Genomic DNA, 16,293 nt, shown 5'->3' with positions numbered 1-16,293 from the left:
AAATGTCAGTTATCTGTAAGTTATCAGTATAATTTAGATTTGGAAAATTTACATTTTCAGATTAACTGCTTTAGCTATATGAAAAATACTTTCTTCATATAGCACTACACTGCCCAGTTTGAGCGTCGTAGTGCTATCAAGGACAGTTGTAGTAACTAGATATTTTTAATTTTATTTGTGTTATTTTATTGTAATTTTTAGAAATAAAATACATACTTTCTTTTTGTAGATTACAAGTATGAATGCAACCACTGTCAACGGTCATTTACTGATAAGTCAACTTTGCTTTGTCATATAAGATCTCAGCATGAGAAAAGGTAAGGGTCTGAAATTAATACTTATAAGATTTCAAAATGGTTGAATATTCCTTATAATTGTGGTATTGCAATACATTCCCTGAACAGCTGAATTAGCCCTGGTCACTGACCAGCCCGAACTATATCCCTACAGATTTACCCACAAAGTGGGTAATTTTAACTGTCAGCGCTACCAACACTGCATTGGCATTGTATTACAACGACGCTCTTATTTTTTGCTCCAGTTTTTATTGATTTGGACCTTCTCCTGGTATTGACCTGGCTTGGACTGGACTTGAGATGGACAAGCTTCATAAAGAAACACTGTCAGCCAATGCCTCTACATCTGCCGCTCCTTCTGAGCAAGTTGCGGGGGGAAATTTTTGAGCTTATCGGTGCTGCTCTACATGCAAGCAGAGGATGAGTACCCTCAAACATGACAGACATTTCCATATGTATTACTTGTAGGAAGGTTCAGTGCAGCATCAGACAGATGTGAGGAGTATAGAGATAGGTTGTTAGATAAGAGCTAGTGTAAGGCAGGTGTAGAAAAACAAGCAATAGATAAGGAAGCACTAATGTCAGAGCTATTTAGAAGACAGATTGTCATTCAACATGTCTATATTATTTGCTTATCTAATAAATAAGCTAACTAAGAGTAAGGATAGTGGTACTAATAGTAGTGTAAGTGATGCTAATCACTCTTTTTCAGTCCCCCTGCCTGTTCCAGAACCAGCCCTAATGGGTGCCGGTGGTCATGGAGACCCGCAAAGCTGAAAGGTAGGATCTGCCGGCCCCCCTGGCATGGAGCAGGCAGTGTTGGCAGCAGTTTTCCCCATTCCCTCTCAAGGTGTAAGTTCTGAGGTTGATGTAAATTTAGGTCAGATACAGACGAGTATGGATAATAGGTTATGTAGTGTTCAGGAAGAGAAGTGCAGGTTTCTTCGGGGTTGAAATGCCCATTGTTTTATAATCACCTGGCTTTTTTGTTATATATGTAGACAGTTTATTGGAAAGCTTGAATGCCTTTCTAGATGAGGTTAGGAGCATTTTAAACACCTTAGGCACTGCACCCTGCAGAAAGAATCAGGTGATTCTGTTGAAATTTTAGAGCATCCCAAGGTGTCCAGGTTACTTTGGGAGGTGAGGGGAACATCCTTGATGGATATGTTTCAAACATCCCACCTCTACCTGAAAATCTATTGCTATTTGATCCCAAACCCAAACCATAGAAAACTGATATCTGTCCTCACAGTTGGGACAGCCTTGAAGTGTACATGGGTCACTTCCTTTCATTTTCACAAGATTTTCATTCGGTAGTGAGTGTGTTGTGTTTCAGAGGAGCTGCATCCTCAAGGTTCCCAGATCTCTCTCTCTCTTATTGGGAGTTGACAATGTGGCTCAGGCTTCTCATATAGCTGTTTTTCAGGAGGCTACTCTACAAGTTTCAGGTCTGAAACCTAGACACAAGGAGATTCATCAGTTCATCAAACTCAGTCTACTGTCATTGAAGGTTACAAATTGGCATCATGAACAGGTCATGGAGATATGGATCATGCCTTAATACTCTTGAAGTCTAGGGTCTGATGCATTTTGGTAGAGAAATATTTTGATTTGCACAAAAACCACTGAAATGTGTCACATTCATGTTGCAGCCTTTAGAGAACCATACAAACTCTTAAATTGGGATAGCAAGTACATACTACATTATTTTTTCAGGTTATTTATTTGCTTACTCTTATTTCATGTGACAAGCATAGCCATGTTCAGTCTACTGTATAGGCTACTACTTCATAACAAAGATAAAAGTTCTTGACGAGTTGGATAATTTCATTGTGCCTTTTATCTTCTCAATCCCTTGAAATTTTGTGAGGAAAGATTGGAAAATTTTGAGTATAAAGGCATGTCCAGACGAGCAGGCTGGATTGGCGGGCATGCACGTCATCGGGCTCATATACTGGGCAAACCAGTGAAATGGCCATGCCCGTGTTAAGCAAATTCACCAGTCAGTGCCCAGTGATCTGAGGCAAGTACTGGAGACTTAGGATACCATTGGGGGCCCATAAAATAAAAGATAAAAGAATTGTTTTATCATAGATCTTTTAAACTTGAGCATGACTTGACATCTAGTGTACAAGCAAATAAATAAAAGCCAATGGGTTTGGTAACAGGATCTTACATAAATAAACAAATTAATTAAGCAAATGCCTTATCAATTCGAATATATAAATACAAAATATATATACAGGCAGTCCCCGGGTTACGACGGGCTCGGCTTATGACGTTCCGAGGTTAAGGCGCTTTTCAATTATATTCATCAGAAATTATTTCCAGGGTTAAGAAGCATGTTCTAGGGTTACGGCGCCTAGAATGCTGATCTGGCACAAGAAATATGACACCAAAACTGCAAAATGATCAATATTTGAAGGTTTTATGATGAAAAATCCAATAAGAATGCAGTTTACATAGTTTTCAATGCACCCATAGCATTAAAAGTAAGGTTTTCTTAGGATTTTTTATGATGTTCTGGCTTATGACAATTTTCGGGTTACAACGCGTCTCAAGAACGGAACCCCCATCGTAACCCGGGGACTGCCTGTCTACATACAGGCAGTCGGACTCGGTTAATGGCAATCCGGTTTTATGGTGCTTGTTGAGCACCATAAAATAACGATTTATGACGTCTTAATGTGCCAAGTTTCGGTTATTGGCGCCATAAGGTGGTGATAATAAAGTTATGGGGCCATAACATACCTATCAGAGGTGCCATTAAGCGGTTATCAGTGCCATTAACCGAAACTTGGCGCCATAAATCACTGAGTTCCGGTTAATGGCAGTTTTCGCTTATCATCACCCTGCCGAGAACGGAACCCCGCCAATAACCAGAGACTTCTTGTCTATGTTTGAGGGATTATAATTTTGTTTGTGAATTTTTCCTTTTCTTTGTTTTCTGTGGGTTTGTAAGAAATGCTCTTTGCTTTATGTTTGACTTTTTGGGGTATTTTAACAAGACAAGTTAATTTCTGATTGTTTCAAGTTCTTTGTTAAGAAAATCTGGGTAGCAAATTCTCAGGGCTCTAAGAAACAAGTTAGTATTTGCAATGCCGAGTTTAATTGAAATGTCATGATAGCTGTAAAAATGTATGTATGAAAATGAGAATGTTGGTTTCCTGAAGACAGTGAATTTGTAGTTGTTATTAGTTCTGATGATTAAGACATTTAAAAAGGGGATTTGGTTATTGTTTTCCTATCCCACTTTAAATTTTATGCCCAAGACCAAGGAATTTAATTTTTGCAGAAAGACATCAAAATCACCCCACTCGCTTTTCCAGTATGTTAAGATGTCATCTACATAACAAAGCCAGATCATATCTGCAGGTTTTTAGATATTCCCTTATCTATTCTCTCACGGGCTTGGACCCCCTTCTTTAGAACTTGATCTTCTAGGAAGGGTGGTCAGGTGGGCTGAACTCCCAGCCAGTTTGGAGTACTTGTACCTCCCTCCAAGTACGTATAAGTCTATCCTATTGTTAAGACCAAAGGTTTGTTCCATGTATGAACAAATGATAAATTCTTAATCATTTTGTATTTTTCATAGCTAATAAACCTGAGGTCTTATCACTTACTGCCCACCTGTAGCTGCCTCTCTCAAATCCTGGGTTGGAAGAAAGACTGATGCATCATGAGGTACCAAGTCTGGTCAGTGACCAGCTTCCACTTCGTATACACGAGTTGCCAGATGCCACAGATTCCTTGCTTTACAATGTTTGGTTTAACCAGTTTTGCAGCTGGTGCTAGAAGATTATCCTATTGTTAAGAATCAAGTTTGTGAGCTATGAAAAAGGGATTTTGACAAAGAAAAAATCCATTTCTGGGCGTTGACCTGTGTCGCCCAGTGAAATGTCCTTATAGCACTTATTTCTAAGGTGTAAATATTGCTAAATATATCAAAGAAAAAACTATATTGGTTAGTACCAGGATAAACCTGGTTCGCTCACCCCTGTATTAGGGTGTCGGTATAAAACTGGGGCGAGTGATACCACTACCAGAGGTTTCCTGCCATTTAGTCTCTTCCTTAGTCAATTTCCCCTTTCAAATTAGGCGCCATACCAGCGCCATCTACCGCTACTACTAGTGCCTCGATAGCCATTCCTGAAAATAGCACCCAAGCTTGGGGCTATAGGGTGAGGAAGCAAGGGGTGGGTTCACTGGGCGACACAGGTCAACGCCCAGAAATAGATTTTTCCTTTGTCAAAATCCCTTTTCTGGGCTAAACCTGTGTCGCTCCGTGAAATAGTAACAGAGAATGTTCCCACAAGCTTGGATATACTTTCTATAAGACTACTGGAAGGGAGAAACTAACTCGTAAGGTAATTCTACCCTATTTAATCAAATTCCTTAAATCTAAACAGATTTTAACAATATCTTAAGTCTTAAGTCCTTACTCTAGTAAAGTATATACCATTACCGCAAACAATTACTGGTAAAGCTCGTGTGATTACTATGTCACCAAGTAATACTATATATTATACATATGTATAGTTAGTAGTTAATTATACTCAGTACAAGAATGGTTCAATTATACAATCCAAGTGAAAAACCCCCGAGATGAAGGCTAGAGACTAAGCGAGGCGGTTAGGAGAGAAAAGGAGCTAAAGAAGGACAATGTCTTTACGACTAGGTATGTCAACATGACTAGGCTGTGTTAGGGGAAACAATATTCCCTCACTGCCACTGCTGAATATTTAAGGGCTTCAAGGATTTAAGGTAGTTGTGATTAAATACTTGAATTCCATCTTATATATTTCTTAAGGTCATCAAAGTTCATGTGGTAGAAGTAAATTATTAAGGCAGCTACTGCTCGGACATCATGTACATGTGGAATTGATTCCAGTTAGCCTATCTGTAATTATAGAATTGTTATTTTAATTACTTAAGTGAGACTGTTCCACCATCTCTCAAATGAATAAAGGACCTGAAGTTTATTTGAAGTTATGTCTAAAAATGATCTCAAGTTCTGACTGGACATGGTGATAGATCCTGTGGAAGTGGGACAATCTTCTAGGGGGCCCACCTACTCTGAGGATCCTCGTTTTAAGCCAAGAATTCGATCTGGAGATACTAGAACTTCTCCGGATGGAAGAAAAACAATATGATTAGTTCTAGCTCGCACAAGCTCTTGGAATCGATGAAATTATGAATCTGGTAATGTAGAACCAAACTGGAGTATCTCCTTGAAGCAGATTTGGTCATGGTAATAATACTAGCTGGTAGGCCCTTTCTAAATAGGGTCCTAGGGAATGTAACAGCCAGATTCATATTCATCGTCATAACTTTTGGGTCTTTTAGGAAAAAGGGCTAGCGTCTTTACTGTAGAATCGTACTGCCTAGAAAAGGGGAGTCGTAGGGACTAGGGGAGAGATTAGTCAGGACTGTCAAATCTCGTGACAGATACTGAAATGATTCCGCATAACTGCGGACCGCTCCGTAGACTTCTGTTGTCTGATTCTAAGAACAAGGTGTTAATAGGATCCATATTGGCATCTTTTGTGCCGTAAAATTCATGAATTCCATAAAGTTAGGGCACTTTGAATCCTTGAGGAAGCGCCCGCTGTCCTTGCTATACTAATTGTGTTAGTCTGGGGTTAGGGATCCATCTGGGGCGGAGTCCCCATTCCCCTAGTAACGGGTCACAATTGCTCGAGTCCGTTGGGGCTAACAGCCCGATCCGTCCTTAGAAGGATGTGAGCTAGTCTAGAATATCCATTAGTAAATTTATTGGAGGGAAAAAGTAAATCCTCTGCCAGATGTTCCAATCTATCTGGTATCCGTGGCCTGGGCCATGGGGTCCCGATTGAGGGTCAAATGAAATATTGTAACTTGTGGTTGGATTCTTGTGGCAATAATCCTAGTTGGAGATCTGGATTCTGCTGGCTGATCCATCTAAGTGACCTGTTGTCTAAGGGCTATTCCAACTATAGCGGAGTTGTCCTTGACAGTGCCTCTGCCACTAAGGTCTCACTCCTGCCAAGTGAGTTGTTGACAGATGCCACTGTTTCTTGTTGTCAATGAAAAGATTGTTATCATGACCTGATTTATGTGGCTTGATTGAAAGCTCCTCTCTGAGGAGAGTTTACACAAAGAATAGAATACTGTCATGGCTTCCAAACACTGTGATGGAGCTAGCAGGGCGTTAGGGACCACGTGCCCTGAGCGTTTCCATATTGGGAGTAGTCTCCCAAACCGCTTAGTGAAGCGTCCATATGGAACACTAAACTTGGCGGATGGAACCATACTGTTGGTGATTTTGTCAGATTCTTGACTTCTGTCCATGGACGGAGTCTCTCTGAAAAATGTACGGGATGCAGGAACTTTGTCTCGCAATTCCCTGATCGCTCTACTCTGCCAAATCCGGAATATAACCTTCCGTTGGGTTATAGTGGGGTCCCTGTTACTGACACGAATTGGAGTGAACCTAGGACTCTTCCTGGTTCCTCTAGATGTATGTCTGCATTGAGGAACTGTCTCGCAGCCTTGCTATTTCCTTTCATTTCTCCGGTGGGATCGAAAGTTGTGTGATTTGAGGTCCCATTGTTTCCTAAATAGTGAAACCATGGTGTCGGAATGTGTAGGGATTCCTTGTGATTTGGAATCCTAGGAATTCCAGAAATTTTATCACTTATGGTTGCCTTGAGACATTCCTTGACGTTTATAGCTCAGATGAGCCAGTCGTCTAGGAGATTACTAGGCTGATCCCTTAGGTTCTCAGTTATTGTACTACTGTTCCGCTATCTTGTAAATATTCTGGGTGCTCTGATAAGCCCAAGTGGCCTTACTTGAAGGCGTAAGCCTGTTACCTAGTCTGAAGCCTAGGAAAAGGCGGAAGTGACTTGCTACTGGAACGGGATAGTAAGTATCTATAAGATTTATAGGTGTTGTGACGGCCCCACGGGGAAGTAAGGTCCCTTCCTGCGAAAACAGTTAGCATATGGAACTTGTCGTATTGAATGTATGAGTTCCAATGAGACAAGTCTAATATAACTCTTGGTTTAATTGAATCTTCATGGAATCGCTGGAGAAGTGTCCCTGAAATATTAAGTATTTGCACCTGTAATTACATTCTTCTACAGAAAGTCTTAGGTGTCCTTTATCTCATCCGGCATTTGGATGATAAATTTTGGGTGATGGAGGAGGGCCCTTCCCCACTCCATACCCGACCTTTTGATACTACGCTGTGCAACCAAGTGCTGATTCCCAGCGGTTCTTGAATAAGCACCCGCTTTCCTCCTACCTGAGGAGTCTCACTGGTTAGTCGAAGGTCGGTTGCGCCGGCTTCCTGTGGAGTCTCTTCCTTGCCGGAAGTTCTTCCGCCAGCTCTACGGAAAGTTGCTCTGGCTCGGCTACCTCTTGTGAACCTGTTGTATTCATGGCATACACCTGGTTGTTATCGGAGGCCTTATGGCCGGAGAAGAGGTAAAGAAGCCGAGCTTTGGTGCTGGTGAGAGGGGTAGTTCTACAGCAGCACGGACTGTTGTGGCTGACCATTGAGGTGGATGGTTGACCTAGCTGGCCTACTGGAACGCCTTGTACCGCTGTTTGAGGTTAAGTCGTCTAGAAAGACTAGAACCCCTTTAATCTCTGCTTACCCCTGGGCTGTGTTCCAGAGGATTCAAATCTCCTCTTGGGGATCAAGCCCCAGCGAACTCGCAAGCTCTGGTTGACCTTAGCTGCTTCGCCCGGGATTCTGTTCACTACGGTCTCAGGGAACAAGTTGGCCCCCCAGATCTAAGCTTTGATGAGTCTATTAGGTTCATGGCGAATAGACGCATCGGCCAAGACGTGCTTTCTGCAGTTCTTCCTGGCTATTGCAAAGTCATATACATTGCACCGTAAGGTGTGAAGCAATGACTTGTCTGGATCATGAACCATGGTTCGTCCGTATAGACCGAGGTTGTCATTTCCGCTATAGTGGCAGAATTGATAGACCTAGTCAAGCGACTTCTGGCTTCATATGGGAGTCTGGGTAAAAGCTCGCTAAAGAGCGTTGTAGCACAATTTTAGTTCAATATGCCTACCAAGAATGTCGCCGGGGCATCTACCCCGCATCTCATTCCTCACAGAGACACCACGGCTGGTAAATCCGTCTCTCTAATATAATGTATAGTTTAATGTATGACACTTACCTGGCAGGTATATATATAGCTATATTCTCTGTTCCACCTGGCAGAAATTTCAAAACTCGCGGCAAACGCTAGTAACCTATTAGTAGTTCAGGCAACCACCACCCCGTTACCGTGGCGCTAGCGCTAGGAACCGTTCCCAATTGGGCCAGATTTTCTCTGCCAGTCGAACCGGCAACATTGTTGGTGGTTCCCTGCTAGGATTTTCATTCTCGTTGCTGACTTTTCATGGATCTTTGGTATTGCACTCGGAAACGTTAGCTTGGCATTCGCTTTGGATTGTTCTTTAAAGATGTCTGATACTGGAAGTATGTTAGAGTTTGTGTAAAAGAGGGGTGTAAGGTAAGGTTGCCGAAAGCTTCGGTCGACCCTCATACCATTGTAAGAAGTGTAGAGAGAATGTGTGTACTTGGGAGAATAGGTGTTTTGAATGTGAGAATTTATCAGAGAAGGAATGGAAGATATTTATGAAATATGTTGAAAGGCTTGAGAAAGATCGTGTAAGGAGATCTGTTTCTCGTAGTGAGAAGTCGAATTCTTCTAGTAAAAGGAGTGAATGTATTTCCTCTCCAGCTCCTTCTAACGTAGAATTGGTAGTTCCTTCTCCCCAGGTATCTCCTGCGCCCGCTGCTGTATCGGAGGAGGCGAACGATACACAAATTGTGAAGGTGTTCGCTGCCCTTGCATCCATGGGCGACCAGATACAGCGACTTACGGATAAAGTTAGTGCTTTTTGATGTCAGTGAAAGTGTAGTGGAGGGGGCGTCTGATCGTCTCTCTCGTGCTCCTAGACCTAGACCCTCTGTCAAGCTCCCAGACCCAAGGGAGAAGGCATGTCGACAGTCGAAGGGAGGCGAGAGAGGTTTTGTCGCGGTCAGGCGTCCCTTCGAAACAGTCCTGTTGCAAGTTCCCAGGCTGTTGCAGTTCGCCGCAGAAAAGGGCGTAACTGGAAGTGTGCGTCTCGGATGGTTCGACTTCCGAGCTGGGAACGTCGGTATGCAGTTGTCTCGCCCCCTCAAGAGGACTTTCAGGACATCGACCGCTCTCGAGAGACATGCTCAAGATCGTGAGGCTTGGAGTAGTCCTGAGGTGTTGTCCTCCTCGGAAGACGGGGACGCAGTTCCGATCAAGAGGAAGAGGATTTTTTCGTACTAAAGAGGAATTAGTACGGCCTTCTTCTCGTCCTTGGATTTTGATGAGAGACTCTCCTCCATCTTCTTGTTTATCTTCCCCTCGTCTATCTCCGTCGGGTAGAGTACAAGATCGCTCTCCGTTACGTCGCAGTCCCGCTCGTATCCTCCTACCTTCGTCCTCTGCCATTCAGGATGATAGTACGAAGGGTTTTTTTAATTTTTAAGGGAAATGCAGTCTAAGCTGGCAGTTCTTGTGAAGTCTTGGGATGCGCCTGTGCAGGCATCTTCGAGGCGGAAGGACGATTTCCTTCCCGTTAAGTCTTCTAAGAGGGAAGACAAGGACGCGTTCGCCGAGGACGTAGGACGCACTGCCGCTACGAGGACAGGCGAATCGCTTGGTTATTCAGGACGCAGAAACGCAGGAAGAAGAAAATGGTTTCGGAAGAAGCAGGACTTGGGATCAATTGTGGACGCAAGACGCAGGCGACAGGAAGCAGAGTGTCTACGATGGACGCAGGACGCAGGCGGCAGGACATCGAGAGGCGGCAGGACGCCGATTCTTCGTTAGCCGCAGGACGCAGGCGGCAGGACGTTATTCCGTCAGCGAAGCGTCAACACGACAGTGATTTGCAAGACATTTCTTCAGCAGAAGAGAATTGGAATTAGTTGAGGAAAAGAATACGGAACCTTCTTCAGATTATAAGGTTCTGACTTCACGTCTTCTTTCTATTTTTGAAGGGGAATTCAAACCGACAGCTCCTTTATCTCCCTTATCACAGTTTTCCAAGACTAGGACTCCAAAGAAGTCCTCTTTCCTTAAGATGACTCTGTCAATTTCGGCGAAGAAGGCCCTTCAACGTGTGAATGACTGGATGAAGATAAGAAAGAAGCGGGAAAATACTCTTTTGCTTTTCCACCAGCTAAGTTAGCATCGAAGTCAGGAGTAATGGTACGCTACTGGAGAAAGTCTAGGCCTGGGAGTACCTGCTCCTCCCAGGGGGACTTCTCCAGTATAGTAGACAGCTCACGCAGACAGGCGTTACAGTCTGCTAAGGTCTGGTGGACTTCGTCCGAGTTTGACCATCTTTTTAAAGGGATTTTTTAGGACTTTCGAAGTCTTCAATTTCCTAGATTGGTCTTTGGAGGCACTGGCGAACTCCCTAGAAGAAAGAGGATTCACAGGATATAGAAACAGCTAAGAGCATTATGTCCTGCATGGACAAGCGTCTGAGAGACGGAACGAATGAAACTGGCTTCTTTGTTCACAGCAGGAGTACTAAAGAAGAGATCGCTGTTGTGTTCTTTCGCTTCAAAAGGAGTTTCTAACTCTCAGAAATCGGAGTTGCTGTTCTCTCCCCTTTCGAAAACCGCTGTTTCCTTCAGAGGTGATTAGGGATATAGCTCTCTCCCTTTCTCAGAAGGGCCACTCAAGATCTTCTCTCGTCTTCAGTTAAGAAGTTCTTACCATCCAAATTGGTTAAGAAAACTCCAAAGGAAACTAGGCCTTCGCAACAGCCCTTTCGAGGCAGAACATTCGCTAGACCCTCCTTTAGGGGTAAGAGAGTACCACTAAAAGAGGAGCCAAGACCACCTCTAAAGAATGAGATATCAGTTCTCCAGACGACAGTGGAGCCAGACTTCAAGGTTTTTGGGAAGTTTGGCAGAACATGAAGGCAGATCCCTGGGCTGTCAACGTAGCTCGGGAAGGGTACAAGATTCCTTTCTTGAAGAGACCTCCTCTCGCAACATCTCCGAGAGCCCTCGGGGCAAATTACAACGATTTAGTGAAGAAAGCGGCCTCTGTGGGAGCAAGTAGCTTCCATGCTAGAGAAAGGAGCCATAGAGCCTGTTCTGGATCACGAATCTCCGGGATTTTACAACCGGTTGTTCCTGGTTGCAAAGTCATCGGGAGGTTGGAGGCCAGTTCTGGATGTAAGTCAACTGAATCTTTTCGTAGAAAAGACCACGTTCACTATGGAGACGAACGATTCAGTACTGGCAGCGGTACGTCCAGGGGGACTGGATGGTGACCCTGGACTTACAAGACGCATACTTTCATACTTCCGATTCATCCAGGAAGCAGGAAGTATTTAAGGTTTGTGATTCAGGACAGGGTCTTTCAGTTCAAGGCCCTCCCTGTGCTTCGGCCTTTGCACAGCCCCCCAAGTGTTCACGAGGATGATGTCCAATGTGGCGAGATGGTTGCATTTAAGAGGGATCAGAGTGTCTTTTTATCTGGACGACTGGTTGATAAGATCCCAATCAAGAAGTCAATGTCTGGAGGACTTGAATCAAACATTGAATTTAGCAAAAGACCTAGGTCTGGTGGTAAACATGGGAAAGTCTCAATTGAATCCCCAACAACAGATAGTTTATTTGGGGATTCAGATATCGTCAGGACTTTTCGGGCTTTTCCGTCCCCCACCCGAAAGGCAAGCCCATATGCATTCGGAAGGTGCAGGACTTTCTAAAGAAAGACCGATGCTCAGCAAGAGAGTGGATGAGTACTACTGGGCACACTCTCTTCGCTAGAGAGGTTCATTTCTTTAGGAAGACTGCACATGAGACCTCTACAGTTTTTCCTGAAGGATTCATGGCCAAGAAAATTGCAACCGGATTCCTTCCAGTTTCTAATTCCTGCCGAAGTGAAGGAGGAATTAAAGTGGTGGCTAACTCCAGGCAGGTTAGCAAGAGGGATGTCGCTTCAGCAGAAGAGCCCAGACCTCGTCTTGTATTCTGACGCGTCGGCGCGGGTTGGGGAGCGACATTAGGCCCTCAAGAGGTGTCGGGACTTTGGAGCAAGGAAGAAACAAGTTGGCACATAAACAGGAAGGAACTGATGGCAATTTTCTTGGCCTTGAAGCACTTCAGAGAGTTGATTCGAGACAAGACAGTGCAGATCAACTCGGACAACACCACGGCTCTGGCATACATCCGCAAACAAGGAGGGACTCATTTTTTCTTTTCCCCTTTACAAGCTGGCAAAGGAAGTTCTGCTTTGGGCGGAAGAGGAAGTGTCGTTGCTGCTCACCAGGTTTATACAAGGAGAGAAAAATGTCAGTGCGGACCTGTTGAGCAGAAGAGAACAACTTCTCTCGACGGTAAGTGGACGTTGCACATGGAGGTTTGCCAGAGCCTGTGGAAGTTGTGGGGGCCGTCCGGTAGTAGATGTTGTTTGCGACAGCCAGAACAAAAGGTTACCCAACCTATTGCTCTCCGGTTTCAGATCAGGAAGCAGTGGCGGTCGACGCATTCCTGATGGATTGGACAAACTTAGATGTGTACGCTTTTCCTCCGTCAAGGTACTGGGGAAAGTTATGAAGAAGTTCAGGGAGAGCCAAGGAACGAGGATGACCTTAATAGCCCCGTTTTGGCCGGCCCAAAGTTGGTTCACAGAGGTACTGGAATGGACAATAGATACGCCAAGGACTCTTCCTCTAAGAGTAGATTTACTCAGACAACCCCACTTCGACAGGTTTCACAAGAATACCTCGCTCTGGGTCTGACTGCGTTCAGACATCGAAAGTCTTGTCAGAGCGAGGGGTATTCTAGAGAGGTGGCCAGTGCAGTGGCTAGAGCCAGAAGAACCTCCACAATCACAGTATATCAGTCGAAGTGGGAGAATTTCCGGAAGTGGTGTAAGAACAGGAAAGTGTCTTCATCCAGTACCTCTGTGACCAAATCGCAGATTCCTTCTATACTTGAGGAAGGAATTGGGTTTGTCAGTTTCGACAATCAAAGGTTATAAAAGTATGCTAACCTCAGTGTTTAGACACAGAGATCTAGACATCTCGAATAACTTAGACCTTAGAGATCTGATTAGGTCATTTGGTACAAAGAAACAACCACAATGCAGGCCACATGCTTGGAACCTCGATGTGGTCTTGAAGTATTTAACCTCTAGCAAATTCAAGCCTTTAGAGAAATCCTCTCAGAGTATGTTGCTAAGAAAACTATCTTTTTAGTAGCTTTGGCAAACCGCTAAAAGAGCTAGTGAGCTTCAGGCCATATCGAAGAAGGTGGGATGGAGACATGGCAACGCAGTGTGTTCATTCCAAGAAGGTTTCTTGGCCAAGAATGAGAATCCAGCTAATCCTTGGCCAAGATCCTTGAAGTTTTGGGTCTGTCTGAGTTAGTGGGTCACGAGCAAGAAAGAGTTCTCTGCCCAGTGAGAGCAGTGAGAGCATTGCGTTTTTCAGAGGGAATTCTGATGCTCTGTGGTGTTCAGTTAAAGACCCCAGTAGACCCATGACGAAGAACGCTCTAGCCTTCTTCATGAGAGAGTTTGATTAGAGAAGCTCATATGTTGTGTCAAGAGCAGAGCTTTGGTATTTTGAAAGTGAAGGCTCATGAAGTCAGGGCAGTTGCGACTTCATAGCTTTTAAAAAGAATTTAGCCCTCAAGGAAATTATTGAATCCACATATTGGAGAACTAATTCAATATTGTATGCGGATGATATTGTTCTGTGTGCAGAGAGCAGGGAAGATCTGGAAGAAATTGAAAGATGGAGACAAGTACTGGAGGGGGGGACAGAGGAATGAGAATAAGTAGATCCAAGACAGAATATAGTGTACCACCACTGAGGGGGATGATAGAGAAAGTATTCAGCTTTGGTGGAGAGCAAATAAGGAGAAGTTGATAAGTTTAAGTAGGTTTGGGATCTTTTGTTAATGCTGGAGGAAGTATGGAAGAAGAAGTAAAACATCGGGTACAGGCAGGCTGGAACAACTGGAGAGCGGCCTCGGGAGTTCTTTGTGACAAAAGAGTGCCGCTTAGGTTAAAAGGAAAATTTCACAAGACGGTGGTAAGAACAGCAATGCTGTATGGTACGGAAACAGCAGCATGAGAAAAGCAGAGCAGAAGAAGATGGATGTGGCAGAAATGAGAATGCTTAGGTGGATGTCTGGGGTAACAAGAGTGGATAGGATCAGAAATGAACTACATAAGGGGGTCAACTAGGTGGTGGAAGTATCAAAGAAAGTGCAGGAGGGGAGGCTGAGATGGTATGGACACCTGTTGAGGAGAGATGAGGACCACGCTGGGAGACATACTATTGGGAGTGGAGGTGCAAGGAAGAAGAAAGAGAGGGAGACCAAGAAAGAGATGGAAGGACTGTGTGAGAGGAGATTTACATGAGAAGGGAATTGATGAGGCAGAAGTGCAAAGATAGAAATAGATGGAAACGGCTCATCCGAAACGGCGACCCCATATAAAAATGGGAAAAGCTGGGAAGAAGAAGAAGAAGAAGAAGATCTTAGGGATATTCAGACAACCTTTGATAATTGTCAGACGCTAGGTCCATACGTGTCCTCTGGGTACAGTATTGGGCAAAGGAGTTACTACCCCATAACCTTCTTTTAAGCTAGTTGATTTTATTAGGTGATGGTGTTTGTGGTGGCGTCTGAGAAAGTGTTCGGTACTTTTATCAGTCTTGTTAGTATTATCTTGTGATGGTGTGTGTGTAGTTCAGGTAAATGATCTATTACTAGCTTGAATGCCGTGGCATAAGAGGGCTGTACGGTTCTGTCAACACATTGGTCACGTCCAGTAGTCAGTTCCAGTCTTAGCTTCTTCAACATACAGGACACTTCCTTGTTGAGAGCTCCTAAGGTTTAAGCAGGCTTAGAGGCAGGACCTATGAAGTCAGCTACCTTAGCAGTAAGGAACCTAGAGTTTTAATAATATTTTAATAATATTTTTATACTCTAATAATGTTGCTGTCTTTGACCCACCTCCAAATGTGTCAATCAGCTATATATATACCTGCCAGGTAAGTGTCATACATTAAAATGAAGTTTTTATGTTAAAACAAAAGTTTAATGTATACTTACCTGGCAGGTATATATAATTTAATTCCCACCCTCCTCCCCTCAGGAGACAGGGTTCAGAGAAAATCTGGCCCAATTGGGAACGGTTCCTAGCGCTAGCGCCACGGTAACGGGGTGGTGGTTGCCTGAACTACTAATAGGTTACTAGCGTTTGCCGCGAGTTTTGAAAATTTCTGCCAGTGGAACAGAGAATATAGCTATATATACCTGCCAGGTAAGTATACATTAAACTTTGTTTTAACATAAAAACTTCATATTTGTCCTTTGCTGTTGCCTGAAGTGTAATCTCTACCACTTTAGAGGTACACGAATTGGGAGTGTCGTCTAGTACCACAAAAATCATGAAGGGATTATTGTGGAGTGTCAGTTTGGTATTTGTGTATTCCCAATCTGCCAGGGTTTGAACCCAGGCTGATTGAGCCTGGTCTCTGGGGAAGATGGCCATCTCCCTAGGCGCCTTGTCTTCCCAGATCAGTGTGTTCTCTATCAGACGTGCATAGCCTGAACCAGGGAATTGGAGACCCGGTGAAAGGAACTTAAAATCCTCTATTTGCCGGTTCCCCCGCCCTCAATCGTCAGCATGCCCTCTGAGAAGGGGCATGTGTTGGCAACTACCAAGGATTATTGTTTTGAAGGGACACAATTTGGATGTGTCTGGTACTGCCCGGAATTGTTGTCTGACCTAACGTTTTTATATTCGAGAACAACTGAGTTGTGATGTTATTTAGAATTGGACTGAGCCAGGTTACCCATCTCTTGCCTCAGCATACTGGAAAACAAGTTGGGTTAAACCTGGGATCCGGGTTTAGATGCCTTTGTCTGCCTGTGTGTGGCAGATTTTGTCGCGTTCGTCAC

At 43.9% G+C, this 16,293-nt stretch overlaps 1 protein-coding gene across 1 annotated transcript in view; it reads left to right on the top strand.

The window, feature by feature from the left end:
* LOC135219397 (uncharacterized) overlaps nt 1–16,293 on the top strand; it is a 93,657-nt gene that overhangs the window by 28,109 nt on the left and 49,255 nt on the right. The window contains exon 6 of the mRNA XM_064256143.1: nt 230–317. Coding sequence (XP_064112213.1) covers nt 230–317 — 88 coding nt within the window. The remainder of the gene's footprint in view (nt 1–229; nt 318–16,293) is intronic.

This window comes from Macrobrachium nipponense, chromosome 1, assembly GCF_015104395.2.
Source record: "Macrobrachium nipponense isolate FS-2020 chromosome 1, ASM1510439v2, whole genome shotgun sequence".
Lineage (NCBI taxonomy): Eukaryota > Metazoa > Arthropoda > Malacostraca > Decapoda > Palaemonidae > Macrobrachium > Macrobrachium nipponense.
The sequence above is the reverse complement of the archived record's forward strand: the minus strand, read 5'-3'. Positions and strand labels throughout refer to the sequence as shown.